At 34.7% G+C, this 27,625-nt stretch overlaps 1 protein-coding gene and 1 long non-coding RNA gene across 3 annotated transcripts; both read right to left on the bottom strand.

The window, feature by feature from the left end:
- Positions 1-27,625, bottom strand: LOC127882284 (uridine 5'-monophosphate synthase-like). Of its 2 annotated transcripts, none has more exons than XM_052430844.1 (11): positions 27,457-27,625; positions 21,138-21,230; positions 20,364-20,525; positions 19,982-20,085; positions 16,145-16,289; positions 14,502-14,645; positions 11,992-12,125; positions 9,720-9,849; positions 7,872-7,950; positions 3,041-3,142; positions 1-791 (listed from the first exon to the last, which is right to left on the bottom strand). In XM_052430844.1, the coding sequence occupies exons 1-11, from the start codon at positions 27,583-27,585 to the stop codon at positions 595-597; spliced, it is 1,419 nt and encodes a 472-aa protein (XP_052286804.1). In that variant the 5' UTR covers positions 27,586-27,625; the 3' UTR covers positions 1-594. The 2 variants fall into 2 exon arrangements, with proteins under 2 accessions (XP_052286804.1, XP_052286812.1); XM_052430852.1 differs by lacking the exon at positions 27,457-27,625 and adding an exon at positions 26,548-26,679.
- LOC127882318 (uncharacterized) lies at positions 8,280-9,695 on the bottom strand. The gene is made up of 3 exons (XR_008050486.1): positions 9,305-9,695; positions 8,948-9,100; positions 8,280-8,896 (listed from the first exon to the last, which is right to left on the bottom strand). It is a non-coding gene; the product is annotated as an uncharacterized LOC127882318 (long non-coding RNA).

The following is a 27,625-nucleotide window of genomic DNA, read 5'->3' as shown; positions in this document are numbered from 1 at the left end:
TAACAATGTTCATTTTACTGAGACAAAACATACAAAGAGGTAATCAGCTTCTTTTGTATTACACTGATACATTTTACTGAATACAATAACATGTTCAAAAATGGTATCAATAGTAAAAAAAAGACTCAAATCTGCACCAATTGAAACACAAAGATGAACACTTTGGTGATCTTAAGACATTGACAAGAATCTAATTATCTTACAAATATTAATTTAAACTAATGAACAGATCTACTAAACAATTGCAACATCATAAACCTTACACTCTTAAACTTTTAACCCTTTCAGCGCTGGAACCGAATTTTGAAGGCCTTTGCAAACTGTTTGGATCCAGATGAGACACCACAAAATGTGGCGTCTCATCAGGATCCAAACTGTTTGCTATTCTTATAGTATTCTTTGAAACAAAATCAAAGAAAATGCTAATTTTAGAAATTCAGCAGACGACATTTTAGCAGATGACAAATATCCCAGCATGCAAAGGGTTAACACAACATAATATTCCAGACTCATGCCACAGCAACCTTACACTCATACTCCAAGAAGGTGATGGCAATGCAATTACGTCCTTGAGTTGATCAACCTAGAAGGTTTTCACAAGGTAAGTGCAATCCTGTGCTCATACGCCTGGAAGGCTGCCTCCCTGTATTCCTCAGCCATGACCACAGGATCAGACGCCTCGATGATGCCCCGACCAACAATGATCAGATCTGTGTGGTTTGCATACACAGCCTCATATGGTGTAACATACTGCTGGCCAAGTGAGTCACCCCCTTTCTCCAACTTGACACCTACAAATTTATATATTAACAAAATATTATCAACATCTTTTCGCCTTACTAGATTACATATAAGGGTTACTCCTGTTGGAGGCAAAAGTGTCGGCCCCTTTCGGTTGTCTGTAGCAAAACTCCTTAAGCTATCTACAAAAAACTATAAAGGTTAACAGACATATTAAGGTGAAGTGAATTAGAATTAGTCTGCACAGGCTAATCAGGGACGAAACTTTCCGCTTTTGTGGTATTTTTTGTTTACGGAAAGTGTCTTCTAAGCAATAATCAAGTTTAGGCGGGAAAAGTGGTCCCTTATTAGCCTTCTTAGCTCTGGATTTGTACAAGATGGTAAACATTTCTTAAGAAAATCTTAAATCAATGTGGTGAATTTCTGTAAGATCTATACTAACTATAGATTCAGAAAATAAATATGATGTTCTACTGGACCTCAACTGACTCAGGAAGCATACAATTAATGGGATTGTGTTCTAGACCTGTACTAACATTGGTTTCATTGGAGGTAGGGGATTTCCTTCTCGACCTATACTAAGGCTGAAGTCATACATGGAAAGTGTTATTAATAAGCCACCTCTTCCAACCAGACCTCTACTATCTGAAAAGTCATACAAAGGAGGGATTTTCTACTGTACGTCTTGTAAACTTGGTGTCATTTAAGGAGGGCATTTCATGATGTTTATGATGATGATCTTCTAACTCAAGTCATACAGGGAAGGGAGTTTCGACTGTTACTCTACTAACTCTGAAGCTACACTTTGAGGGAAATATCCTACTAAAACTCTAAACTCTGAAGCTATACCATGAGGGGATTTCCTACTAAACCTCTACTAACTCTGAAGCTATACCATGAGGGGATTTCCTACTAAACCTCTACTTACTCTTGAGCTATACCATGAGGGGATTTCCTACTAAGCCTCTACTAACTCTGAAACTATACCACGAGGGGATTTCCTACTAAGCCTCTACTAACTCTGAAGCTACACTTTGAGGGAAATATCCTACTAAAACTCTAAACTCTGAAGCTATACCATGAGGGGATTTCCTACTAAGCCTCTACTAACTCTGAAGCTATACCATGAGGGGATTTCCTACTAAACCTCTACTTATTCTGGAGCTATAAAATGAGGGGATTTCCTACTAAGCCTCTACTAACTCTGAAGCTATACCATGAGGGGATTTCCTACTAAACCTCTACTTATTCTGGAGCTATACAATGAGGGGATTTCCTACTAAGCCTCTACTAACTCTGAAGCTATACCATGAGGGGATTTCCTACTAAGCCTCTACTAACTCTGAAGCTACACTTTGAGGGAAATATCCTACTAAAACTCTAAACTCTGAAGCTATACCATGAGGGGATTTCCTACTAAGCCTCTACTAACTCTGAAGCTATACCATGGGAGGATTTCCTACTAAACCTCTACTTATTCTGGAGCTATACAATGAGAGGATTTCCCACTAAACCTCTACTTATTCTGGAGCTATACAATGAGGGGATTTCCTACTAAACCTCTACTTATTCTGGAGCTATACAATGAGGGGATTTCCTACTAAGCCTCTACTAACTCTGAAGCTACACTTTGAGGGAAATATCCTACTAAAACTCTAAACTCTGAAGCTATACCATGAGGGGATTTCCTACTAAGCCTCTACTAACTCTGAAGTTATTTAAGAAGGGGATTTTCTGCTGATGAGGACCTACTCTACTAACTGTGGAGTCATTTAAGGAAGAGGTTTTCTGCTATGCCTTAACCAAGTCTGGTGTCACACGATGAGGGTATAAATACTTAACCTCCCCTACATTTGGAGTGAAATAATTAAGCTATTCCATACTGTACCACAAAAACACTTCAAGTGACTTCTGCAATAAAAAGCTGGGGATTTTCTACTTGAAACCAACATACATTATAACAAAATATTTGTTATCTTCCTATTTTGGACCATAGCTTTGTCACTCACCTGACTGAACTCCACTCAAGGCTGTAAACAATATATTAAAGGGCATGGTAACTAAGAAATCTATAAATCACAGTGAACGAAAATAGTCTTGCGCATGTACACTTCATGATGATGACCTATTCGTAATTTCAATTTAAAGGCTTGAGAAATATCATGAAGCTCCCGAAACATTGCGGACAAAGCGACCAATACAGTGAAAACGCTGCCTCCCTAATGGGTTAAAATCAAGAAATCTCCCTGGAAGATAAAGGCAAGCAAGAATTCTGTTTAGCGTTGTATCCTAAACTTACCAGGCGTCATGCAGATAAGCTGTGGGTCGTCTTCACACACATTGGACTGGCTGATGAACCCAATCACAAAATCTGGGTGATCTTGGGCAATCTTCAACGTCTCTGGAAAGAAGAATCCAGCAATAAATACAAACTTTTGACATCATATTATTACTGATACTGATGGAGAAAGAAAACAAGAGGGCCATGATTGTTTTAAGCGCTAGCATGAGTTATCTGACACCAGTTGTTGATACTTGACCTGGTATATAGTACAAACTAAGTAAGAAAACATTAGATCAACATTATTCAACAAGACATGTGACCATTAGGCAAGGCTATCCCAACATTCCACTTTGGTCTAAAAACTCCGCCTTTGTAGAGTTCACCGTGTTTAATGCAAATTTTGTCATGCTCAGTCTTCCATGGTAACCATTTGTGGTAAGCTGTCTTAAAATTGAATGATGAATAAAAAAAGCTAAAGCCTAGCTTAGCTGTTTTAAAGCCTCTTTTGACCCTTAACCGTTCAGTGTGATCCTGACCTCTGAGTTGAAAGACAGGTTTAATAGACAAAATGCTGTGTCCTCATGGTTGTCATTAGTGGTATGTCATCTTAAAATAGCATGATCTCTGAAATATGACCCTAACCTTCGAGGTAGGGGAATGTCTATTACAAGCGACACATAGTCTTATGATGAATTAGGTTTATTTTAAAATCTATCAATATATGAAAATGTTATAGATGGTACCTGGGCTTTGAAAGCTGTTTTAAAGCCAAAAATGTGGCTTTTGACCACTAAGTTTGACTTTGAACTTGAGTACGAAAGACATTTGTAATACACAAAAGGGTGTCTTTTAATAATAATAATAACAAGAGATTGCCAATCAATATAGTCCCCTACCGGTGAAACTCCACCATTGTCAGTAATTTTTTTTTTTTTACATTTGTTGCCACAGCAACCACAATTTTTGACGTAGGAACAATATGAATTGACATGCATAATCTCCATATTGCCATCTGTCCATGTTTCAAGTTCATGAAAAAATATAAAGAAATTTAAGTTATCGCAGGATCCAGAAAAGTGTGACAGACTGACAGACTGACTGACAGACAGACTGACAGACAGACAGACTGACATACTGACACATGGAGCGCAAACCATAATTCCCCTCCAGGTTTCACCGGTAGGGGACAATAATCTCTCTATTTTCTGAAGGTAACTCATTAAGACAACACATTGATACAAAGTCATGCAAACAATTTAACAATGGCAATCTTATTTTCAATGAGGCCTTCAAACAACTATGGTATGTATAATGCATTTCTGCATTATCATGCGAAACATGTAGACTTTGACGGACATAAGAGTACTGTAACAGTGTTATAGAAGTGTCATAAAAAGCAACTCTATTGCATGACTTCTCTTATATTATTAATTTCTGTTTCAATATTGAAATGGTCTCGAGGAACAATTATTTATTTACAGAAAGTATTTAAGAATATTCGTTTCTTGTTGATTACATTTTCCCATATGCACACACTCTCACACAGGCACAAACACGGCGGGCACACACACACACTCACACCTATACACACATATATAAAATACATATCTTAATTAACACCACCAATAACAATATCAAGAAGTTAACAAGAACAGCCGCGTACATAATTGTACAAAGTCAGAGTTTAGAAACGTGTAATACATTATTCTTGAAATAGTTTACAATTGACAGAAAGTGGCTGATATACACAAATATTCTAATTACAGAAAACAACATTCATGACCCGTGTTCACAATAGGATATGAAATCACACAACTGTTATGAAGAATAGCCTGCACCTCCTTGCGAAATAAATAGTTTTAAAAAGCAATATGTATGTATTAGTTTGCAGATATTAAATCTGCAGTAATCATTACGACTTACACAGAGTATTTGACTTTTGAATAGTAGAAAAAAACAAGAAAGATGCTACCCAAAGTTTTTTTGGTCAAAATATTGCACTATATATTCAGATAAAAGGAACGTCTTGAGGGCACAGTAGTTTGGGGGGACAACAATTTTTTTATAGAAAATTTCAAAGGGCCATAACTCTGTGAAAAATCATCCGACCAGAACCTGCTGATAATATGCACATCTCCTCTTGGTAGTGAAGCTTCCCATACAGTTTCATTGAATTCCGGTCAGTAGTTGCTGAGAAATAGCCCGGACAAAAATTGTGCACGGACGGACACACGGACGGACAGACGAAGCGGCGACTATATACTCCCCCCAAAATAAATTTTGGGGGATCATAAAAATGTAACTACGCGTAACTCATTTTGCGCCTCAATAAGGAAATATTTTTTAAGCCTATGTTTGAAAGTGGTGAGAGTGAGAGATTGTCGATTACTTACCGATCTGTGGTTCCATATTTCCATACCAGAGTAACTAATCGACTTTGTTAAAAGGTTTGAGTGAGGTGTTTTATGCGTCAAATCATTGTTTGATATCAATCTTAAATTGTAATTTTTTTTTAAACTAGTTTTATCAGGTCGTCGATATATATGGGCGTTAAATTATGAAGAGATTTGTAAATAATTATATTTAGCAAGTATATATATTTACATCTGTTTTTAAAAGAAAGCCATTGAATTTTTTGTGAAAAATCATAATCATTTATATTTAATTCATTACGTACTATTACTCTTAAAAACCTTTTTTGCAGTTTTGATATTCTGTTCATGTCTCTAGTATTTGCATGTTGCCATGTGACGAATCCATATTCAATAATTGGTGTTACGTACGCATTATAGAACATAATTTTCATCTCAGGTGTTAGAAAATATTGAATACGCATGAACAGTGATAATTTCAAAACAAGTTTTGAACAAGTTTTATCAGCATGGGACTTCCAATATAAATGTTTGTCAATATGGATACCTAGAAGTTTTTGGGTTGCTGCATGTTCTATGTTTGAGTTACCGGTATTTACAAATTATTAGTTGCGAACGGTTCTGTAGGTATGATTTTAAAAACTTTAAAGACGAATCAGAAAAATGATATAGTTTCAACTTATGCAAAAGAATGGTGTGGTCTACTAAGTCAAATGCTTTTTTGAAGTCCACAAAAACAGTTCCTATCAAATAACCATCGTCCACACAATTTAACCATGAATCAACGAGTCTGATTAAAGCAGTTTGGCATGAGTGGTTTTGTCTAAAACCTGATTGGTGTTCATTAAGTATACATGTTTCTTTTAAATATTTATTTAATTGAATGGCTACATGTCTTTCAATTATTTTAGAAATTGTAGGTAATAAGGAGACAGGTCTAAAATTATTAGGATCATGTTCATCTCCTCCTTTATGGAGAGGTACGACACTTGCTAATTTAAGTAAGTCTGGAAAGATTCCAGTTGAAATTGAAGTATTTATTAATGTTGTTAGAGGTTGTACAATATAATCTTTGCAAAGTTTTAGGATATTAGGTCCTATTCTGTCTAAGCCACTACTTTTATATACTTTTATACATGACTTATAGCAAAGTAAGAGTCTGAACTAGCTGTTCAAATTTGGTCTTCATACTCATAAGTTTAACGTTGACATTTAAGATGGGCAGACTAGTTTTGTATGAAACTTGTCATATTATGATGAAATGCGTTAGAGCAAATTTTTTCTCAAAATCCATTATTTCATGGCAAAGTTTTGGCAGAGAAAGGAATTTTCAAGCAGTTTAATGGCAAAATCATTTGGCCTTTAAAGTGGAAACAATATTTTTCTACTAAAATTTGACATAGTTTTTAGACAAATACGGCCTAAAAAAATGTCCAGACAAACACTATGACAAAGTTTAATTAAAATTGGATGAAAAATAAGTTCTCTATAATAGTAATAAATTTTAAGTTGAAGATGCACACAATTTGATTTGAAAAAAAAATAAACAAGACTATTGCTAAGCAATATATGTCACCTACCGTCTCCACCATTGTCAGAATTAAAAAAAAATGTTTTTTGTTGCCAAAGCAACCAGAATTTTTGATGTAGGAACAAAATTAAATGACGTGTATAATGTCCATATTGCCATCTATCCATGTTTCAAGTTTCATGAACAAAAATGAAGAACTTTAAAAGTTAGTGCAGGATCCAGAAAAGTGTGACATACAGATTCACAGACAGACACACAGAGCGCAAACCATAAGTCCTCTCCGGTGAAACAGGTAGGGGACAAAAAGTATCATGGGATAAAATGTAAATTGATCTTGTTAAATGTTTGAACAAGGTTTTAGATTACAGAGAGAATGTGAGTTTGGGATAAAGATCAAGTTTATAATGCGAGGCTTAGAACCATGTTACCGCGAGCACTTGGTATTAAATACATAAATGTGTTTTCCTTTTATTTCAAACTGAGGCTAAAATATTGAATGATAAAACCTATTATCTGTTTCTGGATTTGAATTTTGAACTTAACACTCTGTCTGCCCTCATTTATGACGAATTTTAACATGAAGAGACCCAATCTTGTTTAGGTGGATTAAGAAATCTTCAAATTAGGTGTTATTTTAAAAGTGATAAACTTTTACAACCATAGAAAACTGAAAAAAGTTACAAAGAAATTAGTTAATTTTTTAAAAGTGTTGTAAAATTAAATTAAAATAGTGTGTAATTTCGGATAACAATGTTTAATTTGTATACATCTGAATGCAATATATGCTACTAAAGATCAAGTTAATGGACAATAGATATCCAAAAAGCAACTCATGAGCAATACATGCTCAGGTGAGCATGATACAACTCATAAAATTGTCAACATTCATCATAGGTTTACACAATACGATTTAACCCTGTGATTATGGGCCAAGCACTTTTACCCTTAACATAGTCTCCCTTGGCCAGGTTTCCAGCGCTGCTCATCTCTGCTATCAGCAAGCAGGCACTCTGCTTGTTACCCTATAAACAGAACATTTATTTGCATCGAGTTTTGGTCAGTCAGAGACACATATTGCAAGACAGATTTCAAACACAAAATAAGACTCAAGACTATTCATGTCACATAGAAATGCTTTGTTAGATAGAAATTAATTTAACAAAATTAGATCAAGTGTCAATACATTTAAAATGCTTATTTGTGTCAGATTTGCCTTTGCAAAACATCATTCAATGTGTACTTAAGATGAATGATTTTTTTTAAAACAAAGGGCAATTAGCTGGTAATCAAACACCTCTTTTATTTTATGTCAACAAACAAAAGTTTGGTGAAGATCCAAAGAAAACCGCAAGAGTTAGAGAGCAGAAAGGACAAAATAAACATTTTTTATATAAATAAAGGGAAAAAACTTTAAAACAGCCTGGTGTGATTTGGCTGGGTATCCAACTTGGCCTCAACTTCACGAAAACATGGTAAAATTCTCTAAAGTGTCCTACTAAGAGAAATAAAGCAATAAATGTGCCGCCCACCCATTTCTCCGCCCAGGGTGTTTTCATAATATGTTGCATAAAGAGATGGACCTATAAATAGGACAGAAATCCCGATTTTCTAGAAAACCCATGGGATGAAAACAACTCAAAATTTGTTACAGATCAGCAACCTAACTAAATACTAAAAATTTCATAATTTAAAACTTTCTAAAATTTCTTGAAATCTCAGTCTGTTTGAGGGGAAGATATTTTTGTTCTAACAAAGAAAATTTCTATGATGTTGCATCTAAGAACTTTAATTATACAGACAGTTGTTTGCAACACTTTTAAGTGGACTGTTAAATTTATTATACCTATACATCTGCAAATAGCTTATGTAACCCAGCCAGAAAAAAATCCCATAACACAATAGGATTGAACATGGGACCTCCCGGTTCCAAAGCAGGCAGACACTACTATGTCGCAATAAAAGCTGGACCTCCCGGTTCCAAAGCAGGCAGACACTACTATGTCGCAATAATAGCTGGACCTCCCGGTTCCAAAGCAGGCAGACACTACTATGTCGCAATAAAAGCTGGACCTCCCGGTTCCAAAGCAGGCAGACACTACTATGTCGCAATAAAAGCTGGACCTCCCGGTTCCAAAGCAGGCAGACACTACTATGTCGCAATAAAAGCTGGACCTCCCGGTTCCAAAGCAGGCAGACACTACTATGTCGCAATAAAAGCTGGATTTCCCGGTTCCAAAGCAGGCAGACACTACTATGTCGCAATAAAAGCTGGACCTCCTGGTTCCAAAGCAGGCAGACACTACTATGTCGCAATAAAAGCTGGACCTCCTGGTTCCAAAGCAGGCAGACACTACTATGTCGCAATAATAGCTGGACCTCCCGGTTCCAAAGCAGGCAGACACTACTATGTCGCAATAAAAGCTGGACCTCCCGGTTCCAAAGCAGGCAGACACTACTATGTCGCAATAAAAGCTGGACCTCCCGGTTCCAAAGCAGGCAGACACTACTATGTCGCAATAAAAGCTGGACCTCCCGGTTCCAAAGCAGGCAGACACTACTATGTCGCAATAAAAGCTATCTCATAAAGAAAGGCAGTATAAGTTCTTCTTATACCAAACCCTGCTACACTATTCAATACCCAAAAGTGTATAACAGGGGAACAACCCAGATCACTTTTATTACATGTTTTTTATGTTGCATTATGTCTCATGAAATATAATCATGCAATGCCATAACTGTTGATCGTAAAAGATCAAAATGCTCAGGATATTTTCCAGAAAAAGCCTCTGACCTTTTTCAGCCCCTGAATGACTCCTGGGCCCGGAACACTGTGAGCGTTGATAACATGTGCCCAATCAGCAATCTTGAATACCCCGCCTGAAAACTGGTGCTGAACTGTGCTGCCTATGTCAGCAAACTTCCTGCAATTAAAAGTGCCCATTGTAGCGCTAAATGGTAAAGATGAAGAAAATTAACCAGGTAAAGAACAATTAGAGGTCAAAACTTAATAATAGAGAAAATAAGGAGATAGAGAAAAACAAGATATGAAGAAGAGTTGAAGGTAAAGAGATAGAAGTTAAGAAAAGGTAAATAAGAGAATAGGTAAAATTATTAAAGAAAAGTGAGTAATAATTAAAAAGAAGACACTTGTCCAGGTCTCCTCATTCCACACGTCTCAAAATTCCACTTATGTAAAAACCTGGCTGTTTAATGGTGAAATATGACTTTTGACCTCTTAGTGTGACCTTGACCCCTGTAGATGGGGGACAGGTGTTAAATGCAACACACTTTGTTATGATGGCTTTTATTTGAGCCATGTTACTTAAAAATCCATACATACGTCACAAAGCTATGGGCAAGACAGTTTTTTTTTAGCAGTTGTACAGCCCTATTTGACATTTGACCACTAAGTTTGACCTTCATTTAATTACCTAGTTAAAAAGAGCTTACCCATGATGGTTTGATAAAAAATACCCAAAATACAATCCTCAGCTAGTTCTTAAAGTAAACTTGTAATACCCACAGTTTCAGCAAGTTTTTTTTTAAATGCAAACTTAAGTTATTGACCAGAAACAACCTGAATGACGTCGCCTGAAAGCTTGAATGCCATAAAGTTTCTTATACCCAGGGGTTTTACTGCCTATTTTGGGAAAAGGAGTCTGACCAAACTGGGAATTTTTATCGACAAAATTGGCCATTTTGGGAATTTTTGCTTCAATGAAACGGCTCATTTTGGGAAAAAATTGTGAATTTATCATGCTTAAATAATTCAGTGGATTAACAAATAAATGTGTTTTTATTTGTTATTTTGTCTTCTTTATATAAACAGATGCAATATTGGGCATGTTCAACGTTTATTCAAGTACTGCAGTTTTCTTTTTCAGTTACAGCTTCAATCTGAGATAAGAACTGTACAGTCAAAACCATATAGCAGATATTTTTGACCAAAAACAAACACTGATTAGTCACACAAGTTTTAAGACACTTCTTTCTTTAAAAAAAAAACAAAAAAAAATTAATTTTTTTTGGAAATTGGGAAGTATTTTTTATAATTTCGGTTTGGGATTAGGTCCGTTTGCTTTGCGAGTGCCTCCGTTTTCCGGAGGCGCAGAAAGTGCTGAAAAAACCCTGATACCAATCCATTAACAAGGATTTCAAATTCTGACGTACAAACCTTTGAGGTAAAGAAGAGGTTGAGTAAAGAAAGGATCAAAAGCCGGATCTCACTTTCTTGATTTTGCGGTGGTAAAATGTTAACCTACATTAACTAGTGGACTGGGTTTATCTGCCAGTGATTTGCTGATAACATAAGAGTGTTTATAAATAGAAACACGTGCTTGAGCAGACAGCATTTGGTATACTGTTGAATCTATATTTACATGCAAACTTGATTTGAGTCATTCGCTAGCTACTAGTTGAGAGAAGTTCATAACCTTTCAAGTGGGCGGTGATTAGCATTTACAGGGAATTTTGAATTTCAAGCAGACAACAAACAATTTTTTTCTGTAAGTCAATAACTATATAACTTACAACCACCAGCTTACACATACATATTGTTTGTATACTAAAGTATATGTATGCCAAATTTCATTGGAAAATATTAAATACAAACTTAAATATTTTGAAAATAATCATTTTTGTTTCCTGCTGTTTACACACCAGTGTTCAACTGAATAGTAGACATTTTGTGAGTTTGTGGCTCTTTTATACTGCTTCTCTGGTGTTTGAAGATAAAAAGATACAGAGGTTTAGAGAAAGAATTAAAATTGGCAAGAGGTAATGAAGAGGAACAAGAGGAAAACTTTCATAAACATTCTTCATTAATCTCAGAATGTGGTAAGATTTGAGTTGATACAAATGAAATCAGATGAAGAACTATTAACTTGAAACTACCATGTTATAACAATAGTGTTGACAACTTTCACAGAAATTTGCAAACTAAAAAACTAATTGTTCAATTGCATAAGCCATTAAGATACCCTAGTATTACAGAACACATTACAGATTTATGCTTTTGATTCATAGACTAACCTGATGAAAGTAAAAGCTAGCAACAAGTTTACCTGTCTTCAAAGATAAGAAAGTTGTGCTTCTGGGCCATTTTTACAAGTTTGTTTACAAAGTCTCGACTAAAATCTTCTATGATATCGACATGTGTCTTAACCATGCAGATACTTGGCCCAATGCTGTCAACAAGCTGTTGAAAAGACACAAGAATTTATTGATGAGCACACCTTTTGAGGAAAAAGTATTATGATAATAACCAATGAAAATCAGGTGATTTCTTTATAATTACCTTACTTATTTATAATACATATACCAATATAACACACACCGAAAGCAGTTACTACAACTTTAAATGAAAACAAGATATGTGTTCGTCCGAAATACAATGCCCCCTACTGCGCCGCTTTGAAATTATATTTCTATTCATCATTTAGCAGGTATAGAAATCATCTCCCTTTAACGCTTGTATTACTTCCCTTGGATTTTGTCCAACAATCCAACTGGGGGGGGGGGGGGGGGGGGATGGCTGTAGACAGTCAAAAATGACCAAGTCAGACATCACTGACAATCAATGCCTGTGGTTTATCACAAATTAGTACAGGAAAGAAATGATTATTATTTCATTAACAAAAAAAAAACATTTGACAAATCAATCATTTGAGTTATAAATAATCAAAATTAAAAATCTGTACAGTAACAGTGAAAAGAACTTAAATTCTTGGTAAGGAAATATATAATCTGAAATTTATAATTATATAAATTACTTCACTTGAAAATAATTGTATCTAACAAATCTCTATTTTTAGAAGCAAGTAAGTAAAAGCCACTACCGTGACTGTAGATTCACCACTCAAAATGTGCAGCTCCATGCGATACACATGCATGCCAAATATCAAGATGCTATGTTCAATATTGAATAATTATCTCCCTTTAAAGCTTATTACTTCCCTTGGATTTGTATTTTTGACCTTAGACCATGAAGGATGACCTTGACCTTTTACCACCATGTGTTTGTCACATAAACACAATGCCGCCTACTGCTCCGCTTTGATGTCCATTTAAAGCTTATTACTTCCCTTGGATTTGTTTTTTCGACCCCGTGACCTAGTTTTTGACCCGGCATGACCCATATTAGAACTTGACCTAGATATTGTCTAGATACAACTCCTGACCAAGTTTCGTAAAGATCGGAACAAAAACAATTTAAATTAGAGAGCGGACACGAAAAGTGTGACAGACTGACAGTGTGAAAACTATATACCCCCTTTTCTTCGAAAGGGGGCATAAAAAGGCTTTAAACATATTCTGATTTGCAAACAAATTGAGGGGAATTTTGCCTATGTATATACATAATTTGATTAACAAGGGCTGTTTGTAAAACATGCATTCCCCCCATATGGGCTGTCAGTTGCAGTGGCAGCCATTGTGTGAATACGTTTTTTGTCACTATGACCATGACCTTTGACCTAGTGACCTGAAAATCAATAGGGGTCATCTGCCAGTCATGATAAATGTGCCTATGAAGTTTCATGATCCTAGGCCTAAGTATTCTTGAGTTATCTTCTGGAAACCATTTTACTGTTTCGAGTCACTGTGACCTTGACCTTTGACCTAGTGACCTGAAAATCAATAGGGGTCATCTGCCAGTCATGATCAATGTACCTATGAAGTTTCATGATCCTAGGCGTAAGCATTCTTGAGTTAACATTCGGAAACCATTTTACTGTTTTGAGTCACTGTGACCTTGACCTTTGACCTAGTAACCTGAAAATCAATAGGGGTTTTCTGCCAGTCATGATCAATGTTCCTATGAAGTTTCATGATCCTAGGCGTAAGCATTCTTGAGTTATCATCCGGAAACCATTTTACTGTTTCAAGTCACTGTGACCTTGACCTTTAACCTTGTGACCTCAAATTCAATAGGGGTCATCTGCCAGTCATGATCAATGTACCTATGAAGCTTCATGATCCTAGGTATAAGCATTCTTGAGTTATCTTCCGGAAACCATTTTACTATTTTGAGTCACTGTGACCTTGACCTTTGACCTAGTGACCTGAAAATCAATAGGGGTCATCTGCCAGTCATGATCAATGTACCTATGATGTTTCATAATCCTAGGCGTATGCATTCTTGAGTTATCATCCGGAAACCATTTTACTATTTAGAGTCACTGTGACCTGGACCTTTGACCTAGTGACCTGAAAATTAATAGGGGTCATCTGCCGGTCATGATCAATGTACCTATGAAGTTTCATGATCCTAGGCGTAAGCATTCTTGAGTTATCATCCGGAAACAATTTTACTATTTCTAGTCACTGTGACCTTGACCTTTGATCTAGTGACCTGAAAATCAAAAGGGGTCATCTGCCAGTTATGATCAATGTACCTATGAAGTTTCATAATCCTAGGCCTAAGCGTTCTTGAGTTATCATCCCGAAACTATCTGGTGGACCGACCAGCAGCCTGATCGACCTACCGACCGACCGACATGTGCAAAACAATTTACCACCTCTTCTTCGAAGGGGGGAATAATTAAGCAAAATAAGCTGACTTGCTAAAGCATACCTTAAGAATTTCATCTGCATTCGTTAAATCAGCAGATAGCACTAGGTTACTGCGCTTATTTTCCATGATTGCAAACAATTCTTTTGCAACACTATTCTTGCACTGTTCATGCTCAGATCTTTCCTTGAAAGACATGCTCCACGCCTGCAACCAAATGAACATTAAGGATGAGAGTATAACCCTTTCCCCCCAAAAGAAGCCAATTTAAAATGGCTTTTGCAAACAGCATAAAGCCAGAACAGCCTGTGAGTAACCCGCAGTCTGTTCAGATTTTATGCTGTTTGCTGCTCATCAGTATACAAGGGTTGAAACTGAAACCTTTAAAACTCTGATTTAGTAAGAGAAGCCTTTAATACAATTTAAATTTCTGCGGGACTAGAAATGCGTAAAAATACGTATCTAAGTGGCAAAGATGTTGCGAATCTGCAGCAAAATGAATCTTAAGGATAAGAGTATAATCAAATAATCTAAATGCTGCAAACAAATAAACCTTTAGTCTAAGGTAACACTATCAATGCTGCAAACAAATAAACCTTTAGTCTAAGGTAACACTATCAATGCTGCAAACAAATGAACCTTTAGTCTAAGGTATCACTATCAATGCTGCAAACAAATGAACCTTTAGTCTAAGGTAACACTATCAATGCTGCAATCAAATGAACCTTTAGTCTAAGGTAACACTATCAATGCTGCAAACAAATGAACCTTTAGTCTAAGGTAACACTATCAATGCTGCAAACAAATGAACCTTTAGTCTAAGGTAACACTATCAATGCTGCAAACAAATGAACCTTTAGTCTAAGGTAACACTATCAATGCTGCAAACAAATGAACATTTAGACTAAGGTAACACTATCAATGCTGCAAACAAATGAACCTTTAGTCTAAGGTAACACTATCAATGCTGCAAACAAAATTAATGAACCTTTAGTCTAAGGTAACACTATCAATGCTGCAAACCTACCACCAAATGAGCATTTAGTCTGAAATAACAATATAACTGCTGAAAACCTGCAAGCAAGTAAGCCTTTAGCTATATATAACAATAATTTCAACATATATGTTCCTCAGGGTTAGTTAATAAAAGTATCACTTTTTATTAAAAACTATGCATAAAACATGTGTAAAAAGGCAACCAGCATGGCTTCTGTCTCAATTTATCATACCTGAATGTAAAGGTCACATTAATTTACAGCAAGATCAAGAAATTTAATGCGATAGATTTCCATTATTTATACATGTGTATTTATTTCTTATATATACATGCAAGGATGTGATCCTGCAATAGAGAGTAATTTTAATCTGGTTTTACATTCTAAGCAATGTTAATGTTTAAAACGATACATTCAATATTAGGCACAATTCATTTAAATTAAGCTTGGATACACTTAAATGAAAGTATAAGTGCGCTTAATTAGGAACATTAAATATAAAAATGTTTCCTATATTTTATTCAGTTTTGTTCGGGTGTTTTTGTTTTTTGTTAGATACAATGATTAAATTTTCAGTGGGTTGGATTCTTTTCAAATTGATTTAAATTCATTCCAGTACAGAAACTTATAAAACCATTTTATCTAACTTGTTATACACTCATACGCTTAAATCAACTCTAGGTAAAACTGTTGAAGCTAATTTATATCTACCAGCTTCCTTGTTTTCATTGGGGGCTCCTCTATTTCTACAGAAAACTGGTTGTCACTGACGAATTGCAACACTTTCTGGTGCATGTCCTCATCTATCTTGTTGTTTTGCCGTAGCACGTCTACAAGTTTTGTCATCGTTAATACACTGTAAAACAAGGGTGCAAGGGTTGATCAATTTTGTAGACTGATTCTTTCATTAAGTGTATGGTGCAGCTATATTATAATTCATGTTGAAGTCTTTTTAATGGAAGCATGTTTGCTGTTCAAATAGCAAACTTTAAGATAATCAACCTTTCTTATACTAAGAGTGTTTTGATGTGGCATCATTAAAGATGGGAAAAAGGTCTCACAGCTGAGGGAAACTTAAAGCCCCATTACAAGTCAAAATCTATTAATATTTCGTAAATTATTTGTAAAATAAAATTAACCCTCACAAATGAACTGTTCCTTAATTATAGCAATGTGACTGTTACACAGAAAATTATATTATGATTAATAATTTTATAATCAAATTGTAATTATATTAGGATTAATAATGTTATAATCAAATTGTAATACAGAGGCAAGAAATATACAAAATCATAAATAACTACACTATAACTAAATAAAGACGGTTAGTAATTAAGATACCAAACGAAAACAAAGTAATTAACATGTCATTACATACAATTAGGTCTCTTCTACATAATACCTAAAAGTATCGTGACTTGTTAAATGCATAGAAACAATTAAACATACATTAGTCAGGGAGAGGCGACTTCCCGAGATGTATTCTAGGTGTGGATAACAAATTGGGGATGTCTATTCAATTGGAAACCCGCGCGTATAGGGACATAAAATCCGTCGGGATAATATGTCACCTGTCCAAGAGCAGCGAACCGCCCTGACAGGCGAGAGTCACGACGAAGTAATTGAGTATGGAACGGGTACTATAAATACACAGTCAAACAGAAAGATTGGAACCCTTGGCTTCTCTTCGGAAATATTTGTTTTGTGTTATTTACTTTGGTTTTAAAATTATTTGTTTATCTTAAATAAAGAACTTTAACTTTACATTCAGACTTGTGATTCATATAACGTGACAGCAATAGCAACAATTTAAACATAAGTTGTGGTATGGAAACATAGATTTAACGTGAGAACCAATATTTTTTATTGTGACAATGTATTCCATGTGAATTTCCGGAGACATATTCAAACATTTACAAGCAAACACCAGATTGGCTTCGGGAGCATGGAAGAAATACATCCTGATTTTGACACTGCCCGATGCAAATCTCAAACCAAAAATAAGAAGGCCGGAAAGGTCAAAAGTCGCCACCTAAAATACAAAGGAACTGAATTGTTCTAAGCCGCTAAAGATACCATTAGAATAAATGTTCTGACCAAGTTTCATGAAGAGTGAACAATAAATGTAACTTAAAGAGTGCTAAAAAGGTTTTACTATAGCCATATTAGAATAAGTTCCCCTGGTGGCTATGTTTTCAACAGACCAGAAATATTTTCGAATCATCCCAGATATCATTAGAAGAAAAGTTCTGACCAAGTTGCATGATTGGACAATAAGTTTTAAAGAGAGCCATATAAGAAAAAATGTCCCTCCCCATAGCAGCCATGTTTTTTAACCAACCTGATCCATTTTCGAACTCTCCCAATATATCATTGGGACACATCTTCTGACCAAGTTTCATGAAGATTGGACAATAAATGTGGCTTCTAGCGTGATAACAAGGTTTTGCTATAGCCATATTACGAAAAATGCCTTACCCCCTGGGGGCTTTGGTTTTTTTTTGCAACTGGAACCATTTTCGAACTGGTCATTGGGACAAATCTTCTGACCAATTTCCATGATGATCAGACAATAAATGTGGCTTCTCAAGTGTTAACAAGGTTTTACTATAGCCATAAAAAATGTCAAAGGAAAAATGCCCTGCTGCTTGGTGGCTGGTTTTTCAACAGTCCAGAACCATTTTCATGCGTATCCAAGATAACATTACAATGAATGTTTCTGACCAAGTTTAATGAAGATTAGACTATAAATGTGACTTTTAAGGTGTTTACAAGTTTTTGCTATAGCAATATAAGGAAAAATGTCTCACGCCCTGGTGGCCATGTTTTTCACCAATCAAAACCATTTTCAAAGTCTTCAAAGGTATCATAGGGCAAATGTTTTGACCAAGTCTCATGATGATCAGACAAAAAATGTGGCTTCTAGAGTGTTAACAAGGTTTTACTGTAGCCATATAAGGAAAAACGCCCCACCCCCTGGTGGCCATGTTTTTCAATCAACCAGAACCATTTTCAAAATCTGTCAAGATATCATTGGGACAAATCTTACCAAATTTCATGAAAATCGGACAAAAAAATGTGGCTTCTAAAGTGTAAGCAAGGATAGTGTTGATGCGGCACAACCAACAAAAGGCGATCACAAAAGGTCACCATGAGCATACTGTGCTCATTAGAGCTAAAAAAACACACTAGACTTTTGTATCTAAATACATCTATGTAACCAGACCACATCTAGCGTTGAAATGTTTGCTATTGCTTTAAGGAACACTGATATTTTATTGGTTTACTTTATTTTACAACATATTTTTTTATTCTAAGTGTTTATGAGGACATTTTTCTATATGCTTGATTCAAACATATCAACTTAAAATCTATTGTTAATGCTTTTACGTTACCATAGCAGAATGGTATTTCCACATGCCAAAAGTTTCATACTTTCATTAAATTTATAACATTTAAAAGCAACTTTGTATTTAACAGGCAAACAAAAAAGGGTTGACTAGTAGGTTTTTTTGTTGTTCAAAATCGCGGCCAGTATCCAGCCTCATTCCCAACAGAAACAAGTATATATTTTTCCCAAATGAGATCTAAAAATTCCCAATTGAAGGTTAAAAAAAAAAGTTATAATAATTTCTTTTTAAATCAACAGTTAGTTAGTCCCCAATCCAGCTCTACAAGTTATTCTTTATTAAATTTAATATTGAAAACACTTTTATTCTCTTTTTTTTTAATTATTCAGCAAGAAAAACAAACAAACATTTATTTCCCAATTTTGGTCAAAACGCAGCGATTTTTTTCCAACCCAAAGGGACTCTGCCCCATTCCCAAAATGGTGAGAAAAGAAACACAAAGATTGTAACATCAAATTTGTGTTAACAATAAGAAATAAAGCTAAATGTTTTAACTAAAATATTCAAACACGGACTCTAGATATACGCTCCGTGGTTCAAATAATCAAAATTTTAAATGGTATACCTACATCAAAATGAAATCATTTGGTTTACAGTAAACTAGAAAGATGACTGAATTAGGTAATGAGCATAAGATACTAGTATGACAGTAATGTAAAATTCTATATAGGTTTACAAAATTTGCAAAACACTCATAGTCTAATTGGACATGCTGACAGGACAATCCGAAGGGACAAAGTGATCGCTTTCAAGCTTACCAAATGTACTTATAGTCGGGTAGTTAAAATAATTCAATGGCAATTACAAATGTATCACCGCTCTGTTTATAAAAATGTATGAATTGTTCTAGCATTCATCAGAATTTTTTAAGGAAATGGATTCAATTACCTTTTATTTCTGGAGTTTTACAAACATCCAACATAAACATTCTATTAAAAAAATAATAAAGATTTTGTTCTTAAACAATAAATATAAAAGTCCTGATTTCAAAATAACAGCCACATATCTTATATATTGACGACCTCTCAAAATCAGCTTTGTTCTCTCAATTTATTAAAAAAAGAGTTTAAGATTGGACCTTTTATGTCTTTTTATCAATCTTTAAAATAAGAAATAACAGTACACATGTTTTTCTTACCTATGTAAATTCACCCCCTTTTGTTTCAGTCTTTCACCAGCACCCTGTTCTCGGTCCAGTAAAACCACTGCATCTGTAACCTTCAGGCCATATTCTTGTAGCAGCTAAAATATATATTTATTAAGATTTGATAGACGGGAGTAGGGGAGAGAGGTTAGAATTAATTTGATATTTCTAAATCAACCAGAACTGCACATTAACTTTAAAAGTTTCATATGTGCGAAAATCAATATTAAAACTTTATATTGTTTAGGTGGTCCAAAAGTGACAGTTTTACAGATTATTCTTTTTGCACCAACAAAATGCAAACTGCTTTTTGTAACAAATTGATTACTCTTTCCATCAAGTGATCAGCCAAGATATGATTAAACAGACAACAAACCTGCACAGTTTCCCACACACTTGAACCGCTCGTTACGACATCCTCAACCACTAAACAAGTATCGCCGGGGGAGAACTTTCCCTCGATCATCTTCTTAGTACCATAGTCCTTTGCCTCTCTCCTTCGAATTAACATCGGCTTGTTGCATTCCACTGATATAACCTTGAAACAAGCTCAAACAATAACAACTTTATTAACACAGTTAGTGCTATCTATTAACAACTTAGTAACATTTAAATTAGGAAGTGATAAGTTGTTAATGTTTGTTTTTGTCAATGTCACTTGAACAATCTGATATAGGACTTCATTTCTTTAACTTTCCAGAACACTCTCTCTTTAAATTTCAATAAGCATCAATTGCACTCTGGACAAACAGGGCACGTGTTGTTCAAGATTAGCCTGTGCAGGCTGCTAAGAAAAACCCGGGGACGAAATATTCTGTCTTAACTGGATTTTTTAATGAGAAAAGACTTCCTTGTAAACAAAAAATATCATGAAAAAAAAGTAAAATAATGGCAGCCGAAAGTGTTGTTTCTTATTAGCCTGTGTTGACTGCAAAGTTTATCCAAGACAACAATGAGGCATAACCAATACTTTGTTGTCCCATCGAAATGCTCAATTGTAAATACTATCAGGATTAAATTTTCAAAATAAGTGAAATTGGTTCCCCATCTATTTCCATTCCAATTGTATAATTAACATTTACAATGAATATTATCCTAATTGTTTGTGTTATTTTAAAATTTTCTTTCCACAACATGAATAATGACGTACAGTTGCAAGTGGCAAAGCAGTGTATGGTACTCCGCAGACAAAGTGATATGGTAACCCACACGCAGCATCATGCAGTAAAAGGGATACCTTTTTCTGGAATATAGAAATTCACATACTAGTACTTAAGATATATGAATTCATATAAAAAGTTAATAATTTTAAAACGTAATAGTTACATTTATCACAAAGATACGCAACATAAACAAATAATACATGTATATTAAAATAACATTGAAGAATAGTGATATACTTCTTATATTCATTAAAATCCTAATAATTTTTAATAGAAAATATGTTTTAGTGACAATTTAACTAATTTGGAAACAAAACAAAAAAGTATGTGGTATCGCTAACAACACTTTCTAAGATATATCCATACAATGCCAGACGTCCCGATCTTGGCAGGACAGTCCTGCTTTTGGGGTGTTTGTCCCTGTGTCCCGATGTAACACTATTTGTCCCGACATTCGAACAAAACGATATATGCTCTTTAAGTTCACAATAAAATTCCCTATTCATGCTCCGTCTGGCTTTAATTACCATCGCTTATCCCTTTATTGCCCCCTATTAACAAACCATATCTACTAGTCGAGTGATCCAGTGTTTTTTTTGACACATTATCAGCGATATATCGGCAAATTATTGATTTTATCGGGCATTCACACCAGGGTATTTTTTTAAAAAGGGTAGTTTATTGCTAGGGATAGATGCATCGTAGTGCATTAAGCAGATTGCTTTTGTATTTCATTGCCCAAATCAAGTCCAAAGATACTATTATTACGCTGTATTCAGTGTATTATATATCAAACAAATCGAGCGCTGACCGATACCAGAGACATAAATTTACTTTCATTTTTGGCTGATTTTCAGAAAATAATTTGTACATATTGCATCAATCTAAATTTAGAGTTAATGGATGATTGGCACATCCCGTTGAACGTTGCCTTAGTCACAAATGGGTTCATCTGCATAGTGCACATGTTTGTTTACTTCCGGAAAATGGAGAACGTCTGTGTTCATGCAATTCTAAACACATTTATCATAAATATTTGCCAGAAATTATGAGGTTTTGTAAGTAAGTAGCTGATTACTGACTTCACAGGGGTTTTTCAGCACTGTCTGCGCCTCCGGACAACGGAGGCACTCCCAAAGCAAACGGACCCGATCCCAAACCGAAATTATTAAAAAAAATCCCAATTTCCAAAAAAAAAAACAAAAAAAAAAAATTTTTTTTTTTTTTTTTTTTTTTTAAGAATGAAATGTCTTATAACTTGTGTGACTAACCAGTGTTTGTTTTGGTCAAAAATATTTGCTATAAGGTTTTGACTGTTCAGTTCTTATCACAGAGTGTAACTGTAACTGAAAAACAAAACTGCAGTACTTGAATTAACATTGAACATGCCCAATATTGCATCTGTTTACATAAGAAGACAAAATAACCAAATAAAAACAAATTTATTTGTTAAACCACTGAATTATTTAAGCATGATTAATTCACAATTTTTTCCCAAATGAGCCGTTTCATCGAAGCAAAAATTCCCAAAATGACCAATTTTGTCGATAAAAAATTCCCAATTTGGTCAGACTCCTTTTCCCAAAATAGGCAGAAAAACCCCTGCTTCAGTAAAGGTGGCATGATTGATCGTTTTAGGTGTCCTGCTTTTTGGTCAAATGTCCCGACATTTTTAATGGACTGTCCCGATTTGGACCTGAAAATTTCTGGCATGTATGGATATATCTAAGGTGTTTTTTCCCCATTGTGGGCATGGGCCAGGTCCCTGTTAAGGATTGTGGAAAAACATGGCATTATTATTGCTGTTGTTGGCTAATAAAAGCTTCAAAAATGATAATTAAAATGTAATGAAATATTATAGATATTAACTAAGGTTTCAATTATTCTGCTGGATTGAAGATTAACTTAATGTTGAGATCTAAAATGCATGTATATAACTTTTTTGTTTAATTCCAAGGAGAATTTTGAACATTTTGTGTAATCTTTAATTATCCATTGTTGTTACAGAATATCGTTTGTTGTAATGTGTGTTGATTTAAAATAACAAATAAAACGAACAATCTACTAAAAAAAAACAATTTAGTTGAGTAGAATCTTCCATATGTTTATTGCATTTAACGAGTCGAAACAATTTAGTGTTACCTAACCTACATCTGGATAGCATGTACGATACATTAGTTACCGCCCCTTATCTATCGCATACTCTATATAGGTTACAGTACACTAAAGCTGTACTCTCTAAAAAAATACCATAGTTGACATGAAGGCATGTTTTACACTTTTATCTTTTATTCGGGTGTTATCTTTTGGAGATAATGGTAGGGCATGAATAGGTGTTCACTACTGAATCCCTGAAATATGATAAACTTGAAGACTATAGTAAACCATCGCACTGAAAAAGGTTACATTCCACTAAGAAGCGGCAGAAAAAAAAGTTGCAAAAACAGTTGATTATGATTTGTGTCAAGTTCTTTCTTGCATTGAACATTACATATCTTTTTTATTGCATAAATTGATTCCGCTTAGAATGGCCTTTCAGAAAAGGTAGTTATGGGGGTCTCTATGTGCAAAAAGTTGCATTTATTTTGGCCTAAACTTGTCCCTTTCACATTGAATTATATAGGGAAACTATTTAGTGTTTTCTGACCTATATATTATAGTCAACGGAGTCAACGGTTAGGGTACGACTAAAGTGCGTATATGACTCATATCCGTGGATATGACTGAAAAGTGCGGATATGAACAAATAATGGCTTTTAAATGTTGTTTCCTTCATTTTTTGATATGCAAATCGTTCTATGAACAACAAGGGACAAAATTGTCACAAAACCAGGTTTTCATTGTGAAAACAAATCTGATTAAGGGAGACAACTCAAACTGAACTTTTGAAATGAACAAACAAAATTAACCCCCTTTGTAAGTTTGTTTCAAAATAAATCTATTTTAAGTTGTGGTGACCTTGACATTGGAGATATTGACGTGATTCTTTGGTGCGACACACCATCCCATGATGGTGAACAAATGTGCCAAATAATTGTAAAATCTCACAATGAATGACATAGTTATGGCCCAGACAAGCTCATTTATTGCCAATTTTGACCTTTGAACTCAAAGTGTGACCTTGACCTTGGAGATATCGACGTAATTATTTCGCGCGACACACCGTCCAATGATGGTGAACAAATGTGCCAAATGATTTTAAAATATGACAATGAACGACATAGTTATGGCCCGGACAAGCTTGTTCCACCCGCCCGCCAGCCCACCAGCCCGCCAGCCAGCCAGCCAGCCAGCCAGCCAGCCAGCCAGCCAGCCAGCCAGCCAGCCAGCCAGCCAGCCCGCCCGCATTCGCCAATCTAATAACCAGTTTTTTCCTTCGGAAAACCTGGTTAAAAATACATTCTGTGCATGTATAATGTTCAGTTCGGAGGTATTTTAAAGCATTTTTCATTAGCATTTTAATATCAGTAACTACCAATTCATATCCGCGAATATGAAGGACCTGTCAGAACACCGGCTTTGAGGCTAACCACCACCAATTCCGAAAGATAAATCCATACTGAGATTGAATCAGTGAATCTGGTATTTGTATGATAATTATATAAATTCATAAGTCAAATACCTTCGCTAAATCTTATCCAAAACTTATCCAATAGTCAATATAAAATTATAAATATGTACTAAATAACACTTAGACTTGTACCAACAAATGCTACAATCAGTATACATGCGCATAATATATTTCATAATCATAATTTCTTGTTACCACAAGCAGGCTTCCTTTGTATGTTCATTATAAGCATAATGGACATTTGTAGGTACGCATGTTCTACATATTTAACTAGTTTAAATAAAAGGACCCGCATTACAAACTTCTCTATTCAAATACCTATTTTTAACAGATTAAACGCCTCGTTATGAAAGATAAAATTACCCAAATACGAAATGAAGAATGAATACAATTAAATATATGTATAACAACATTTTACCTTTGCATAACGCAATTTAATTACAAAGCGAGTCAACTGTCATAGTTACATTTTTATAAGCGCATTATATAACTTCAGTATGCACACATTTTATTAACATTATTATTCAATACATACAAGCAGTTTCACTTTACATTTCAACAGTTCATATCCAATATCCCGATAAGTTAAAATACAAGCCTATACGTTTAAGTTTAATATTACATCTGTTACATTCACTTATAAAACATAATATTTACGAACAATCAAAAATGTACGCGGGACATGCATTGCTTTTCAATAAGAGCGCAACTAAAATGGTTATAATCATTCTTGAAACATTTAAGAACTACGATATCCTTTATTCATTAATTTTAATAAATAAAATAATTTGCATATTTGTACGTACCAATAAACTATAATATATAGTAACAATTACATATAAGATTCTTTTACCGGGCATAAAGATATTATAGCACTACAAATATAGAGCCTTTAGATCTATTGGATAAACCACATTTGTCGATTTTATCATATTGGCGCATTTAAAATTAGCTTTTTTTCGAATGAAAAATGTCACCTGAAATGTTGTCATACAGACAATTATTTACTGCAATCAAACATTAAGTATATTTCAAGTAATGCAACATTTTAAATTCAAATAAAAATATAACCATATGGCAAATAACATGATTACTTCGTGTCTGCCGTTAAACGGTCCGAAAATACTTAACTATTTTCTAAAGCATATTGTAAATCAAAATACTTAAGTTTTTAGAAGACGACATCGATAATATTAATACATTCAGTATATTAAATAAACATTGTGTAAACTAATACAACAAAACATGTGTGGTGTCGTCGTGGTCACAGGGATCGTTAGGTAAAAAATACTCTAATATACTATATACATATATATATATGTAGTATAATAGAATATTTTTACTTAACGGTCCCTATGGTCGTTGTAATCACAGGTGGTTAGCGTGTGGCTATGATATTAATTAGTGAAAACATCATTTTGAATGATAAATAATCATATTATAACGAAAAATTAACTTTTCTGAAAAAAAATATTTCACTATCAAATATATATATAACAAGGTATGCAACTCAAAATCAGCCCAAAACGGGGTGCATCGCTTTGAACAGCCATATCTTCATCAATTTTGCAGCGATTTTCACGATTTCGGTCTTATTCAACGCAGAAATGAATTTCCTTTCTGGAAATGTATATGTCTTGCAATATTTTTACAAATGCTGGGTCAACTTTTAAGAAATAACACGATACACAACACGCATGACCCAGTTGACAGTGATCATGCTGTCTTTAAGACTGAAATCTTCACGGAGTAAAGGGCAACTTCCCTATAAAGTTCATGTAGTTCGATACCATAATTCAATAAAACGTATGAAAAAATATTATTACCGTTCTTGTCGTTACATTCTGCATCAAGACTAACTGTCCAGCGCCGTTTGAAACCTTTGTTTACATACATTTCAACTAACTGACATTTTAAACATACGAGTGATTTCATTGGTCCAATGCGGAGGTGTGTCTTTACAACTGGAGATTTCATTCATAAAGAATACATGATCACTGTCAACTGGGTCATGCGTGTTGTGTATCGTGTTATTTCTTAAAAGTTGACCCAGCATTTGTAAAAATATTGCAAGACATATACATTTCCAGAAAGGAAATTCATTTCTGCGTTGAATAAGACCGAAATCGTGAAAATCGCTGCAAAATTGATGAAGATATGGCTGTTCAAAGCGATGCACCCCGTTTTGGGCTGATTTTGAGTTGCATACCTTGTTATATATATATTTGATAGTGAAATATTTTTTTTCAGAAAAGTTAATTTTTCGTTATAATATGATTATTTATCATTCAAAATGATGTTTTCACTAATTAATAGCATAGCCACACGCTACCCACCTGTGGTTGTAATATTGTTGGGCGTGTGTAGCCTGAAAACAATCTCATGGCACTTCATGTTCGCGGACATGAATTTAGAGTTGGAAAAATTATAATGCCTATTAAAGTGTTCTATTTTGAGACAATATGAACAGATTTAACACATATTGTGTATTTTTCACTAAACATTGAATTAAACATTGCAGAAAAAGCATCGATATTGCCTATATTCGTTCATATCCGCACTTTTCGGTCATATACGCATTTTAGACGGACCGAACGGTTATATTCAACGGGGAACCAGTTCATTCTATACATAGATGGTGACGTCACTACGTTATTGTCAGTAAGACCGGTGTGACACAATGGGACCAGTTAACATGTACGATTGCGAAAATATATGACATTTCTGACACAAACCATTAACTCTGGGTAGGACACAATGACGCGTAAATCGAAGTATGCTGGTGAATGTATACCGCTTTTAAGTTTAAAGTTTCCAAATTTTACACCTTCGATATTAAATAATTCAATTATAAGTCCGTCCATGTTTTGCAGAAAGAAGAGGTTAAAAACCACTAAAATTGAA

The sequence above is a fragment of the Dreissena polymorpha genome, chromosome 1 (assembly GCF_020536995.1).
Source record: "Dreissena polymorpha isolate Duluth1 chromosome 1, UMN_Dpol_1.0, whole genome shotgun sequence".
NCBI lineage: Eukaryota > Metazoa > Mollusca > Bivalvia > Myida > Dreissenidae > Dreissena > Dreissena polymorpha.
This window is presented reverse-complemented; position numbering and strand designations above follow the sequence as displayed.